The sequence below is a fragment of the Dendrobates tinctorius genome, unplaced genomic scaffold (assembly GCF_039654945.1).
Source record: "Dendrobates tinctorius isolate UK_male_01 unplaced genomic scaffold, ASM3965494v1 ptg000196l, whole genome shotgun sequence".
Lineage (NCBI taxonomy): Eukaryota > Metazoa > Chordata > Amphibia > Anura > Dendrobatidae > Dendrobates > Dendrobates tinctorius.
Window position 1 is genome coordinate 2,570,396 of NW_027361863.1, and position 14,890 is coordinate 2,585,285.

The 14,890-nt window shown below is 43.8% G+C and overlaps 2 protein-coding genes across 7 annotated transcripts in view; one reads left to right on the forward strand and one right to left on the reverse strand.

The window, feature by feature from the left end:
- DNMBP (dynamin binding protein) overlaps positions 1 to 3,918 on the forward strand; it is a 120,181-nt gene extending 116,263 nt beyond the window's left edge. For all 6 annotated transcript variants that reach the window (XM_073552790.1, XM_073552788.1, XM_073552789.1 and 3 more), the window contains one exon: positions 1,333 to 3,918. In XM_073552790.1, coding sequence (XP_073408891.1) covers positions 1,333 to 1,518 — 186 coding nt within the window. In that variant the 3' untranslated portion in view covers positions 1,519 to 3,918. The remainder of the gene's footprint in view (positions 1 to 1,332) is intronic.
- Positions 3,919 to 8,520: 4,602 nt separating this feature from the next.
- Positions 8,521 to 14,890, reverse strand: part of ABCC2 (ATP binding cassette subfamily C member 2) — a 51,810-nt gene continuing 45,440 nt past the window's right edge. Inside the window, exons 30-32 of the mRNA XM_073552794.1 lie at positions 14,444 to 14,610; positions 13,676 to 13,870; positions 8,521 to 9,909 (exon numbers count right to left, since the gene is read on the reverse strand). Coding sequence (XP_073408895.1) covers positions 9,780 to 9,909; positions 13,676 to 13,870; positions 14,444 to 14,610 — 492 coding nt within the window. The 3' untranslated portion in view covers positions 8,521 to 9,779. The remainder of the gene's footprint in view (positions 9,910 to 13,675; positions 13,871 to 14,443; positions 14,611 to 14,890) is intronic.

Sequence of the window (14,890 nt, forward strand, 5' to 3'; positions counted from 1 at the left end):
TGGTGTAATGCTCCCCTCTACTGCCAATTATAAGAGTACAATCAACTACGTAGACACAGGAGGGTGCAGGCCGCACTCATATACGCTGTGCACACGGTACACACACAAGCTGTGCACGCAGTACACATATACACACATGCTGTGCACGCAGTACACATATACACACATGCTGTGCACGCAGTACAAATATACAGATACGCACACGCTGTGCACGCAGTACACATACACACACGTGGTACACATATACACACGCTGTGCTTGCAGTACACATATACAGATATGCTCTGCACGCAGTACACACGCACACGCGGTACACATATACAGATACGCACATGCTGTGCACGCAGTACACATATACGCACATGCTGTGCACGCAGTACACATATACGCACATGCTGTGCACGCAGTACACATATACGCACATGCTGTGCACGCAGTACACATATACACACATGCTGTGCACGCAGTACACATATACACACATGCTGTGCACGCAGTACACATATACGCACATGCTGTGCACGCAGTACACATATACGCACATGCTGTGCACGCAGTACACATATACACACATGCTGTGCACGCAGTACAAATATACAGATACGCACACGCTGTGCACGCAGTACACATACACACACGCGGTACACATATACACACGCTGTGCTTGCAGTACACATATACAGATACGCTCTGCACGCAGTACACACGCACACGCGGTACACATATACAGATACGCACATGCTGTGCACGCAGTACGCATACACGTGGCGCATGCAGTAAACATATACACACACACTGTGCATGCAGTTCACATACACATACGCACACATGCTGCGCACACAGTCCACACACACACACGGTGGCAGACATAAGAGGAAGAGGCCCCTTTTTGTGTCTGTCAGGACCTGCTTGCTGATTTGAAGGTGAAGCTACCCCCTTCCCCGTGCGGCTGCACATGTTGCACCAATGATATGTCTGCTCCTGGTCTGTCTGGTAGAATTGGACTTTGCACCAACACAAAATCTCAACCATACAGCACGCTTCACACAGAAACCTCCAGCTTTATTAGTACCTTTGTTCTGCGAAGTAATTGGCTAATTTCTATAGGATTTCTAAATTTAAAACAAAAGACTTTCTTAATTCAGAAATAGCGCGCCTCTTTGTTCACAGGCCGTGTCTGGCATTGCAGCTTTGTTCTGACCTGACATACCAGACATACGCCTGTAGAAAAGCAGGGCGTTTCTAGAAAAAAAAAAAAAGAAAAAACACGGAATATCGCATATTGAAGCTGAAGTAAAAGAGCTGACACAATCCTTCTATTTGTCTTTCTAGGTGTATTATGCAGTTTACTCATTTAAAGCGCGTTCTCCAAACGAACTGTCAGTCGCAGCCAATCAGAGACTTAAGATCCTGGAATTTAGAGATATGAATGGAAATGGTGAATGGTGGTTGGCCGAGGTGGAAGGAAGGCGGGGCTACGTCCCATCCAACTACATTCGGAAAACGGAGTACACGTGAAAACCGGCAACCCTTCTCCAACCATTAGGACAGAATCTGTGCCTTTTTTTTTTTTTTCTGAGATGATTTTTTTTTACTTTTTTTTGCTGCTGAAATCGCTTGAACATTTACAGAGAATGTGGTTTTATATAACGTAACATCCATACTAAGAGGAAGGGGTGCGACGGTGCGTGTGTGGCATCTGGCTGGTGCATCGCACCGACACAGCAAGCAGAGTTATTAAATATGGGCCGCTTAATCTGGGGTTCTCCGAGCGACGCTCCACCTGCTGTATCCACCAAACTAAGGTCATGCTGGGCTCTGTAGTGCCGTGGCTATAGTGAGTGCATAGCTTGGAGTTGTATCCAGGCCTATTAGATGACATACGAAAACCTCAGTGTTATAGGTGGCACGTGAAAGGTGGGGGGTCCCCGTTACTGATTTGGCACACCCAACTTTAGAGCTTCCATAGATATTGGAGGACTTGTACAAAATCTCATCCAAAAAAATAGCACCACACCTGCCAATGGGTTGTGCCTGGCATCGCAGCTCCGCTTCATTCAAGTGAACAGGACTGAACTGCAATACCAGAAACAACCTGCAGACAGGTGTGGCGCTGTGGTCACATTTTTATATACATTTCACAGCAAAATGTCACAACAGAGTAATAAAGGGTTGTGTATCACTTCTGGGTGCCGATAAAAAAAAAAAAAATTATTAAACTTGTCTCTGCCCCCATCGCATTGCAGCCAACACGGGTACTCTTTTGATGAGTCACGGCACTTACCATTTTTTTTAATATTATTTAAATAGACATATTTGAGAATCTCTGCTTTACGTTTTCCATAAAGCGATGACTTTTCAGGGAACGCCCGCCAGATACTAGTGACATTCTCTCCAGTGTGTGGTGCTGATTGCAGTTTGCAAAGCAGTATTACTATTTTCCAGGAATTATATATATAAATTTTTTATTTTTTGGAGAGAGAGTCTTAATAATAATTTCAAGGAACCACAATTGAAGGGGCTGTAATTGACATGTAAAAATGGCTGCTTCTACAAACAGCGCCACTCTTCTTTACAGGTTGTCTCTGGTATTGCAGCTCGGTTTGGTTGAAGTGAATGGGGCTCAATGTCAGACACAACCCGGCACTGTTTTTTTTTTTTTTTTTGTGTTTGTTTGTTTTTTTTAAGAAAGCAGCTAAACCTTTTGTTTCTGAACGCTGTACTGAGAAGGGCACGAGTGATGCCTTAAGACGTGTGTAGCCGCCACTTGCTAGTAACTTAATGCATGGCCCATAGGGTTTCCTGGCAGCTGCAGACAGATCATTGGTTGTTAATGTTGAATTCCTTAAAAGGGTCGTGTGAATTTTTTTTTTTCTGGAACAGCGCCAGTCATGTCCATGGCCGTGTCAGATACTGCAGGCAAATTTGTGAACGAGGTTTTACCGCACTACGAGACCCAGCAATGGACAGTGGAGTGGGGACTATTTTTTATCCCATTGCCCCTATGGGTCTGTGCTACTACATGAGTCCTGCAAGTGAAATAACCCCAGAATAAAGGATTCCCCCCCCCCCCTCCTTGTCCAAGGTCATAAGTCATCCCCTATGCATTGGATAAGGGGTTAACATGCTGACTGATTGCTGGGAATACTTGTGATTCTGAGAACCCCCTCCCAAAAAGATAATGGCGCTCTGGAGATCCCCATCTTGAATGGAGTGAATGTGCACATGCCGCATTCACTGTCTATGGGACTGCAGTCAATAACCACTTTCTCTTACAGTCCAATAGCCAAGGAATAGAGATCTCCATTCAAGTCCTGTTCTAGGGATTCCTGGGGGTCCCAGCAGTCAGACCCTCAGTAATCAGCAAGTTATCCACTATCCCAGGGGATAACGCTTTCAAAGAGACGACGTAACTTACCAAGATGGATCACTAATCTCCGGCCTCTTCACAATATGCAGTTTCTTAGGAAATGACGCCTTCCATACGATGTGCATCACCCAGACCAGACACTTGTAAGCAAGTAATACCATGAACATTCACATCTGACTACTGAAGGGAGTGTAATTATCCGTTCTGTATTATTTGTATTATTATTTTTCTCATTTTATGTGTTTTTACAGACGTAGCCTTTGCACATTTCCACATAGGCACCTTTTTTTTTAGATTTCTTTTTATTGATATAGTTTGTGTTTAGAACAAATGTTGTACATTATTGATACTTTTTTGTGTATTTTTTATACTGTTGTGTTTTGGGTTTTTTTCCCCTGGAAGTGGGAGGGGAGACAGATATTGGGGTGGACAAGAGAGGGGGTCTTCCTGCTCCACTTTTTAGAGGATGTGGTTCAATAAGGAAAATCAAGTTTGATCCTATTGTGCAATGCTATAATGGAACCAATAAACCTCAGATATATTCATTACGTTGTGGTCTTGGATTTTTTTTTTTTTTTTCGACCCAATTTTGCTCTATAAAATACTGTAAACTTCCATTAATCTGATAATCCAGAAGGTTTTACAAGTTTCCACTGAATTCTAAGATAATTTGACTGGTCTGATTGAATTAGATTTGCATCCCTGCAGCGCCATCACAGGAGAAATGAAGAATTACACATTTCCAATTGAAAATAGGAAACTCTCTATTAAATGTATGGACATAACTAGTCCTCCAGAGAGCCAGACAGTTTGTCAGGTCGCTCTTTAGTCTGGGTAAAAGATGAGGTTCCTCCTCTATTAAAGGGAACCTGTCACCTTGGAAAATGCAGCTTCCATGCACATATAGAGTTAATCTGCAGGTAAATATAATTTACTATAATGCTGCTTGGTCGCCTTACTGAAAAAATGCAGCTACTGGGAGAAAGTATTAAGTTACGTACCGGTAACGGTATTTTTCGGAAGCCCATGACAGCACCACGAGAGAGGGGATCCGCCCTTTAGGAACAGGAAACCTACAGATACAAAAAGGGCGGCACCTCTCCCACGCATCAGTTGGATTACAGAGCTTGAGAGGCTACCATGGTTAGTACACAACATATAATATATACAACCTATCTACCCTATTTACCAGAAATATTTTTATACCATCTCCCACATACAGTAAACTGTGGACAATCATCTAAAGGAGTGCACCCCTATATGTGAACAAGGGAGGGAACTAAGGGTGCTGTCATGGGCTTCCGAAAAATACCGTTACCGGTACGTAACTTAATACTTTATTCGGACTCCCATGACAGCACCACGAGAGAATTACAGAGATGTAAACTAACTTAGGGAGGGACTACAGCCTGCAGCACCCTTAGCCCAAAGGTGAGATCTGAGGAGGCACCCATGTCTAACAGGTAGTGGTTAAAAAAGGTGGAAGGAGATGACCAGGTGGCCGCCTTACATATCTGATCAATTGACACTCCAGATCTTTCTGCCCAAGATGATGCCATGGCACGAGTGGAATGCGCCCTCAGGTTCTACGGAGCCGGACCTCCACCTGCTGTGTAGGCAAGAGAGAGAGCCCCCCTAATCCACCTTGATAATGTGCGTTTCAATACCCTACAACCTTTCCTGGGACCTTGGAAGGATAGGAATAATGCATTCTCCTTCTTCCAAGGATCCGTGGCTGCTAAATATTTCAGTAAGCATCTCCTAATATCTAATGCTGAAGTTTTTGCTCCTTAGGGTTGGTCGGATTAGGGAGGAAGGAAGCAGGGCTGTGGAGTCGGAGTCGGTGCTCATTTTGGTGGAGTCGGAGTTGGAGTCGGTATAAAATGGACCGACTCCGACTCCTAAAATATATAATAAATTGGGTACAGTAATTCAATGCAGGATGTGCTGAATATTTTTTCATAGGAGTTTGGGAAAGTTATGAAATGTCCTATAAATGGCTGTTATATTCCTGATCTAAGGCTACATTCACACACAGCGTTTTTCCTGTGTTTTTTGAGGATACGTTTTTCAGCTGCAAAAGTTGATCATCTTTTTAAAAAACTGCATCACCTGAAAGGTTTTTGAGCTCATAGATAATGTTACTCAATAGCAAAAGCAGACTAGAAATCTGCTCTATCTATCCATTTATCCATATCTGTCTATCCATATCGTATCTGTACCAAAAAGAATGAAAACCGGGTAGTACACCAATATATATTCTGTTCTATCTAAATATCTTGATTATTGGATCATAAAAATGATTAAATGTCTGAGGTTCACATTGTACTACAATACATTTTTCACTTAAATATAAGCAATATGAGTCGGAGTCGGAGTTGGAGTCGGAGTCGGTGTAAGGGAAATTGAGGAGTCGGAGTCGCAGGTTTGGCTTACCGACTCCACAACCCTGGAAGGAAGGCAGAACTATCTCCTGTGTCCTGTGAAATTGTGATGCTACCTTGGGAAGGTATGCTGGATCTGGCCTTAGGATTACTCTATCCTGTAAGAACTCTGTGTAAGGGGGCAATCTGGAAAGTGCCTGTATGTCGCTCACTCTACGTGCGGATGTTATCGCTACTAGAAATGCTACCTTAAGAGATATAATCTTTAATGAGGCAGAATCCAAAGGTTCAAACGGACTTTCTGTCATGGCTGTAAGGACTAAGTTTAAGTCCCAAGGCACACATCTGTCTTTGTGTATGGGTCTCGATCTAGCCGCCGCTTTGATGAACCTTGCTACCCAATAGTTATTGGCAATATCACATGCAAACAAGGCTCCTAAGGCTGAAACCTGTACTTTTAATGTACTTGTGGAGAGACCCAATTCGAGACCCTTCTGGAGAAACTCCAGAATATGTTTCGTGGGAATTCCGTTCTTGACATCAAACTGAAAGGTGGACAGGAATCGCTTCCAGGTCCTAGCATAGATGTTAGTGGTAGTCAGTTTTCTGCTTTTTAGGAGGGTATCAATTAAATTCTTGGAGAACCCTCTATGCTTTAATAGTGTCCTCTCAAACACCACGCGGTCAAATGGAGTCCCGCTACTTGCGGGTGGCTGACTGGCCCCTGGTAGAGGAGATCCGGAAGGTTTGGCAGTACCCAGGGATCGCATATCGACATGGTCCTCAACCATGCGAACCAGGTCCTCCTGGGCCAGAATGGGGCAATTAATATGACTCTTGCCCGATCTTCCCTGATCTTCCTTACTACCAGAGGTAGAAGATTTAATGGTGGGAAGGCGTATGCCAGAGAAAAGTTCCATCTTATCAGGAGGGCATCCACTGCCAGTGGATTTTCCCTGGGATTCAGAGAGCAGAACGATTTTTCTTTTCTGTTTTCTCTGGTGGCAAAGAGGTCTACCTCTGGCCGACCCCATCTGCTGACAATCTGGTGGTAAATATCCCTGTTCAAAGCCCATTCTCCTTGCTTTAGAGCCTTGCGGCTTAGAAAGTCTGCCTTCACGTTGTCTTTTCCTTTGATGTGGAGGGCTGTTAAAGATAGAAAACTTTCCTCTGCTATCTGAAGGAGACGTTCTGCTATCCGCATCAGGGCGTTGGAGCGGGTTCCACCTTGGTGGTTGACATATGCTACCGCTACCTGGTTGTCCGAGAGTTTCCTCACGTGATGGCCCTGTAGGTACATAATGAGTCTTTTGACTGCCCTCTCTATCGCCAATAGCTCTCTCTGGTTGGATGAGATCTCAGCATCAGAATCCCAATGTCCCTGTACCACTATGTTCCCCATATGGGCCCCCCAACCGGATGGACTAGCGTCTGTGGTTATAATACGGGTTATCTGCGTTACCCAGGGCGTGACCGGAAGTCACGCGGGACGCCCGGGCGCTCCGGAATGTAGCGCTCCCCGGTCTCAGCACCCCGCAGCGCGCCGGCCCCCGATACCACCGCACTTGCGGAGCCGGGAGCCCCCGGGGAGGCATACTCACCAGCGGCGGCCTTACCCTGGAGACGGACCTCCTCCGGACGCCGCTCCCTGCTGCTTACGCCACCGCCGTGCCACCCATCCTGGGCCACCGTGGCGTCCTCCAGGAGCTCCGCACCAGGCCGAGGTAGGAGACCCCCTCGCTACCTGTCTCGGCCGGCCGGCCTGGGATCCGGTTCTCTGTAGGATCCCGTCCCCTCAGGAACAGGAAACCAACTGATGCGTGGGAGAGGTGCCGCCCTTTTTGTATCTGTAGGTTTCCTGTTCCTAAAGGGCGGATCCCCTCTCGTGGTGCTGTCATGGGAGTCCGAAAAAAATAAACTTATATCCTCCATGGAGCCGCCGGCTTTCAGTCATAGGAGCATGCATGAGCGTTTACAGTCATAGCACTGTGAGAGAGCTTTGACAGCTGGCTCTGCAGCGTGTATGTGCAGAGCGAGCTGTCAGCCGTCACTTGCAGTGTAGAGTGCGTGACTGTATCCCACGCATGACTGAAAGCCGGCAGCTCCAAGGAGGAAATTAGTTCATTTTCTCCCACTAGCCATACTTTCAGTAAGGTGGGCGAGCAGCATTGTAACGCTATTTACCTGCAGATTAACCTTATCTGTCGCTGAAAAACCACGATTTAACTGCAAATATTGGGTCAATCTGCAGGTAAATAGCATTACAATGCTGCTCACCCACCTTACTGAAAATATGGCTACTGGGAGAAAATAAACTTATTTCCTCCTTGGAGCCGCCAGCTTTCAGTCATGGGGTATGCAAGAGTGGGATACAGTCACCGCACACTATACTCCAAGTGACGGCTGACAGCTCACTCTGCACATACACGCTGCAGAGCCGGCTGTCTAAGCTCTGAGTTCTATGAGCTGTGACTAAAAGCTGGCGGCTCCAAGGAGGAAATAAGTTAATTTTCTACAAGTAGCTGCACTTTCAGTAGGGCAACCAAGCAGCATTATAAATGTATTTACCTTCATATTAACCCCATATCAGTAGTTTAAATCATGTATTTACAGGATTCCTTTTAATCAGAATTCCCTATAGGAAAAAAAAGGAATCTTAATTCGATAATTCAGCCAACCACTTTAATGGGTCTGTTCGGTGACAAATACCATGGAAATTCAGTCAAATTATCTTCTTTAAAAAAATTAAACAAAGAAACAAAAACATTTTAAATTAAAAAAAAAATCTTTATTTTGTCCATAAAATAAAGAGTAAACGAAAATGACACAATAAGACAAAATGATACACTGTTACACAGGACCAGATGGTGCAAATCGATTTGCTGCGTGGGAGCGCAGAGAACCACCTCCTACCTGATGGCATTCCTGGCTCCTTTTTTGATTAGGCGGCCTGCCGTGACCTCATCATTGTGATGTATCGTGCCAGGCCGGCTAATCAAAAGAAGAGCTACTGATGCCGGCAGGTAAGGTGGTGTTTCTCGGGAATCTTGTCCAGTAACCACAGATTTCTGATTTGCTCGCTGGACCGGATCCTGTGACGCAATTCGCACAAACTCCATACAGAAGTCTAATTAGCCATACATATTACAATGTATTGGGTGGAGACATGAGAATGTTGGGGGTTATTGGCTGGTGGGAGGACTATTGTAAATGAGGTAGTGATGTGCATGCTGGAAGTTGTAGTTTCACATGAGCTGTGTCTGATATTGCATTATTAAAGTGAATGGGGAGAATCTGCAATACCAGACGCAGCCTGTGGACAAAGAGTGGCGCTGTTTCTGTAATGAAAGCCATTGTTTTTCAACCTCATTTATCTTTTTTTTTTTTTTTTTTTTTTCATAGACTGAATGTATCTATTTTGCTTTAGCTTCTTCTACCTTTTAGGTTAACTAGGAAAAGGAGGGGTTGTTTGTAGTCTGAAACCATGGAGACACATAATTCTGCATAGGAGCTGTGTGCACAAAACTACACAATCAAAAATTACCTACCTGGATACCACCCAGCCTTATATTAGCTTCTATATGGCTTATTAGACACAATACTTTAACACACCATAATTTACTCTAAAAAAAAAAAAAAAAAAACTCCTCTACCAGAATGCTTGGGCATCTCCTTCAGTTGTGCTGGTATATGTGGTCCATCACCTTCGATAAGCTTATGGTAGCACTAAGACTTCCCAAGACTTGCCTTATGACTACTAAGTGCTCAAGGACATCCCAAGTCTCACAATTACTATCATTCACCCGTTACTAAAATTTCAATAACGTCGCATAATTTCGGTCGCCTTATGAACTGCTGTCCAATCAATAATGTTTCCTTCTGCTCCAGCGCAAAAGTTTTCTATTTTTTTTTGTTTTTTTGCCCAAAGTTTGGATCTTTTACCAGTTTGTTTTGGGTCTGCGCCAATTAATGCTCAAAGAGTCCAAATTGAGAGCCCGACCCGACACATCTACCTCCTCCAGGCCTCACAGCGACGTGTTGTTGGTGCTCTCAATGCCAGCGTCTTTGGCCATAGATGAAAAGTGTCCTTTGGTTGCCAGGAGGTCTTCTGGGCTATCGTATTCTATAATCTTTCCCGCGTCCAACACCATGACTCTGCAAAGGAATAAAACCGAAATACAATGAATTCCTGCAGCTGCATGGTCGGATTTTATATACAGTATGTCCCCCATTATAGCCCTTAGCACTGCACTTGGGAATTAGTAAGCTGCATCCAGACCCTGTGTAAGCAGGGAGTGATGGGGGGGGATGTTGCCTTCCTACCATAGATGCAGAAGAGAATCCCTTTCCAGCACAATAGCTCATCATAATGCCCAATTCCACCTGCTTTGGAGGCAGTAGTTGGCCCCCTTATCACTTGGGCCCCTGTGAAGCTGCACAGGTTGCAACATTGGTATCTGCCCCTAGATGCAGGGCTTATACTGTAGCTCCTATCGGGTCTGAGATGTGCTGGCAGATAGCTGCTACCATCTGCCACCACTAGGAGGAGCTTGCTGCATACAGAATTTATGTGCTCACCTTGCATTGGATACTAGCTGAATGAATCCATGTGCAATTAGCGCCCTCTAATGGTGGTGGCTGAATGCAGGCAGGATCATCACAAGTAAACAAAAAAATCTCATACAGGTATAGTATGATTTTATAGAATACTACATTTTGGGATTGTGACCCGTTCTGACTTTTGATACGATGTAGCACAATTTCTGTGAACCTCTGCTTGAAAATTTGAATGTAGCTCTGGAAGGGAAAGAGCTGCATCATATATTGATCCCGAGTCACAGCCCATTCTCCACAATAGTCTGGATATATAAACACCAGACTGCTCCAGCATTCAACATTTAAATCAATGCACAGGTGAGAATTTTCTGTTTCTGACAATGCCAATACAAAGACAGATGCTAAAACAAGCAGGTCAGCCAGCCCCTTTTATGCACAGGTCATAAGATAACGAGCTTTATGGTCATGTGAAGACACAAAGTTCTCTGGACACAAAACCATTAGGGGTAAGTAAATTAAAAAAAGAAAATAATCAATGAAAGTGGTGTAAGTTTAAGCTGGTGGTTCTAGTGATACATCACCAGAACCACCATTAGTACATGAATGCATTTATTTACTGGTGCCATATTCCTGTACTAGTGATGGCTCCGGTACCCTAATTATGTACTGATGATTATTTTGGTTTCCTAATCATGAACTGTTTCAACAGAAACATCAGTACATGAATACAGCACCAGAACCACCATCAGTACATGAATACAGCACCAGAACCACCATCAGTACATGAATACAGCACCAGAACCACCATCAGTACATGAATACAGCACCAGAACCACCATCAGTACATGAAGACATCTCCAGAACCAACATCATTTTTGTACGAGCTGTATTTGTTGCATGATGGATGCAAAACCCATCAGACGTATCCCTTTATCTATAATGGTGCCAAATGCTGAACACCTTAATTGAAACCAAACAGCCCCTGTTATAGTTGCGCTACATTAGTGTCCCTGACTATCCTTGGGTTTGACATTTAAAATATAGGATGAAAATTGTTATTTTTACCCTGTATTGTGTAAATGGTCCGCAAAAAAAAAAATTCTGTATCTAACTCTGAAAGTGCACTGCCTGTTAAGTCACATCCCTAAAGTACACCCCTTTTTTGTTTTTACTTTTGCTGATATTTTTGAGTGGAAGTGGTCATCAAATCTTGTTAACTGACCCATCGAAGGAGGGGGGGTGCATTAGAGCAGTGGTTTTCAACTAGTGTGCCGCGACACATGGTCGGGTGTGCCGCGTGTCCGCATGACTAATTTACATGCGATGCAAATTAGCCATGTGGAGGCAAGCAGAGCGGCAGGTCGGAGAGGCAGCAGTCCCGTGTTCCTGTGTCGCTTCCTCCCTGACACAGCAGTCAGCGGCGCGGCTGGATGACATCATCATTCAGCCCCGCGGCTGCTGTGCCAGTGAGAGGAAGCTGCCGGTGAGGAGAGGTGAGGGGTGTGTGTGTGTGTGTCTAGGTGAGAGGTTTGTGTGCGTGTGTAGGTGAGTTGATGGATGTGATGAGAAGCAATGATGGGAGTCATGGAGAAGGCGGTGATGGGGAGAGGGCAATGGAGAAGGCGGTGATGGGGGTGATAAGAAGGCGGTGGTGGGGAGAGGGCAATGATGGGGTGGTGGGGAGAAGGAAATGATGGAGGTAGTGGAATGGGCAATTTCTACATGAAGGGGATTATGATGGGGCATATTACTACAAGAAGGTGATAATGATGGGGCATATTACTTAAAGAAGGGGATAATGATGGGGCATATTACTAAAAGAAAGGGATAATTATGTGGCTCATATACTGCAATATAAAGGGGTACAATGAGAAATACTATGGCCATGAGGCTGGAGTACAAGCGCCAGCTCATATAATATATATATATATATATATATATATATATATATATATGGTATATGCTGATAATTATGTGGCTCATATACGTGGGACTGTATGTATGACTTTACATGGGACTGTATATATATATATATATATATATATGGGAATACATGGGACTGTATGTATGAGGTTACATGGGATTGTATATATGAGGGGGTTATCCTTTTTTATTTAACTTTTTTAAAATAAATAATTTATTGAAAGGACCTCACACTGAGTGAGTAAAAATACATTTAGAATCTATATTATTAACTATATGTATAATATGTACTGTTTTAGTGTCATTTTGTGCCATTTTGGTTGGTGGTGTGCCCCGGGATTTTTTACGTATAAAAAGTGTGCCGCGGCTCAAAAAAGGTTGAAAATCACTGCATTAGAGGTCCTGTTAACTTCGTCTCTGACCCATTATTTTGCTTTGGGGTTGGAGAGTCATTGGCTTCGTCTACATATGGTGCCAAAATACCTTGTTTCGGCCCTGGGTTTATCCCCCGTGCAAGCAAAAATTCCAGAATGACCATATACTAGATAGATGGCAACAAGTCAATTTCAGACACTAAAACCTCCAAAAAGACAAAGAACAGGGTAAAGCAAGTGCATCCTAAAATTGCAAATCATTTTATTAGACCACAAAAGACATGCACTGCAAATATGAAAAACACCTAAAAAATAAATTACATACAGGTACCATTATCTGCAAGGGGGTGGCTCTGATATGCCTCATTCCCCTATAAAACTCATAGAAAGGAGCAAACGAAATATAAGCTAAAAGTGCAAAGGGTAGTGCTGCTCTATAGCATTCCATGGTAATAAAGTATAAAAGGATCAACCCACATAAGAGCAAAGTGCAAAATACCAGAAAAACACAATAATGTGTACGAGAGCCAAGAAAAAAGGCCCGAGCACACTGGTATATCGATGTGGCTTCATCAGATCGGCACTTTTTCCTTGGCGCTCGTACATATATTTGTGTTGCATGTATCTTGTATGTTGCCGCTCTATAGATCTCTTATGTGGGTTGATCCTTTTGTACTTTATGATATACAGCAGTTCTGCCCTTTGCGCTTTTCTCTTTTGTGGTATAGGGGGGATTTTGTCTGCAGCCCCCTTTCTTTGACCTTAATGCAGAGGTAGGTAGTAGTAGACATGGCCAATCACAGCCACCTATTGATATGTTATGGTACCATTGTGTACCTCTTTATATGGTTTTTTATAATTTGCATTGTATGTATTTTGTGATCTAAAAAACTTGTTGCATTTTTTGGAATCCTTTCGCCTTCACACAATTCTTTTATCTATTTTTTTTGGAGATTCCAATTATTGCAGAATGACTGATACTATGAACTGTGCCTAGACAGGTTGTCAGTGCTGACACCTATGCTGTTCCCCATGATTAATGATGATCGGTAATACTCAGTTCTCACTTGTTACTGTCCATGATGGTGTGCAACCGATGTGCGATGGTCAACACTGTGCAATCTGAAAATTCACTGCGGATGGTCCTCTGGATTAAGTTATCAGTCTCCAGGTCCACGGCGGCCGTGGCTTCATCCAGAATGAGTATCTTGGATTTCCGAAGTAGCGCCCGAGCCAGACACACCAGCTGCCTCTGACCCACACTGCACACAAGAACAATTAGTGTCAAATCACAAAACGAAAATGACAAAATTTGGAAAAAAAAAAATTCCATTTGGCAAATTGTGTTTTAAAGGGAATCTGTCACAAGGTTTTTGCCACCTAATCTGAGCAGAGAATATTGTAAGGGTAAAGACTCTGATTGTAGTGATGTGTCACTTACTGGGCTGCTTGCTGTAGCTTAGATAAAATCAGTTTTATCAGCAGGAGATTATCACTAGAGGACTAGTAAACCTGCTGCCATATAGACCAACCACGCCCCCAGCACTGATTAGCCTACGCACAGTGTACACAGCTGCCAACCAGTGGTGTGGGCGGGGTTATACACAGCTCAGCAGTCAGAGAACTGGTAGATCTGATAAAACTGTGATTTTATCAAAACTGCAGCATCATTCCCAGTAAGTGACATATTTCTAGAGTCAGTGCCTCTTCCCCTACATTATGCAGCTCTCAGATGGGGTAGCAAAAACCTGATGACAGATTCCCTTTAAGACTTGTTGATGAGAAGAAGCCCCCAGTGCATAAAGCCAAAATAGAAGCCATTGCTACCTTCTTACCTTAGGTTCTCGCCTCCTTCACTTACTTCATAGAAGAGCTTTTCCTGCAGCCCTTCTACATACGGTTTCAGGTGAGAGAGCTCAAGGGCTTTCCAGACGTCATCATCCGTGTACTGGTCAAATGGGTCCAAATTCATCCTCAGTGTCCCAGAGAACAGAACCGGGTCCTACAGGGGAACATTACACTGTCATGGCGGTAAGGTTACTTTCGTTTTACAGCAGCGAAGCTGTATAAAAAAAAAAAAGTCTTTACTTGCAACCCATCGACAACCCTTCCACATCTAACTGAATATACATTTCCACAGCCTCCAATTGCCTCAAATATTTTGTCTATTGCTTTAATTAATCTTTACACAAAAGTAACCATATCCTTGTCTCTTCACATAGATGATCTAAACATGTATAGTACTGCCTCCCTGCTTTCCGCTGTAAATGATGTAGGCACAG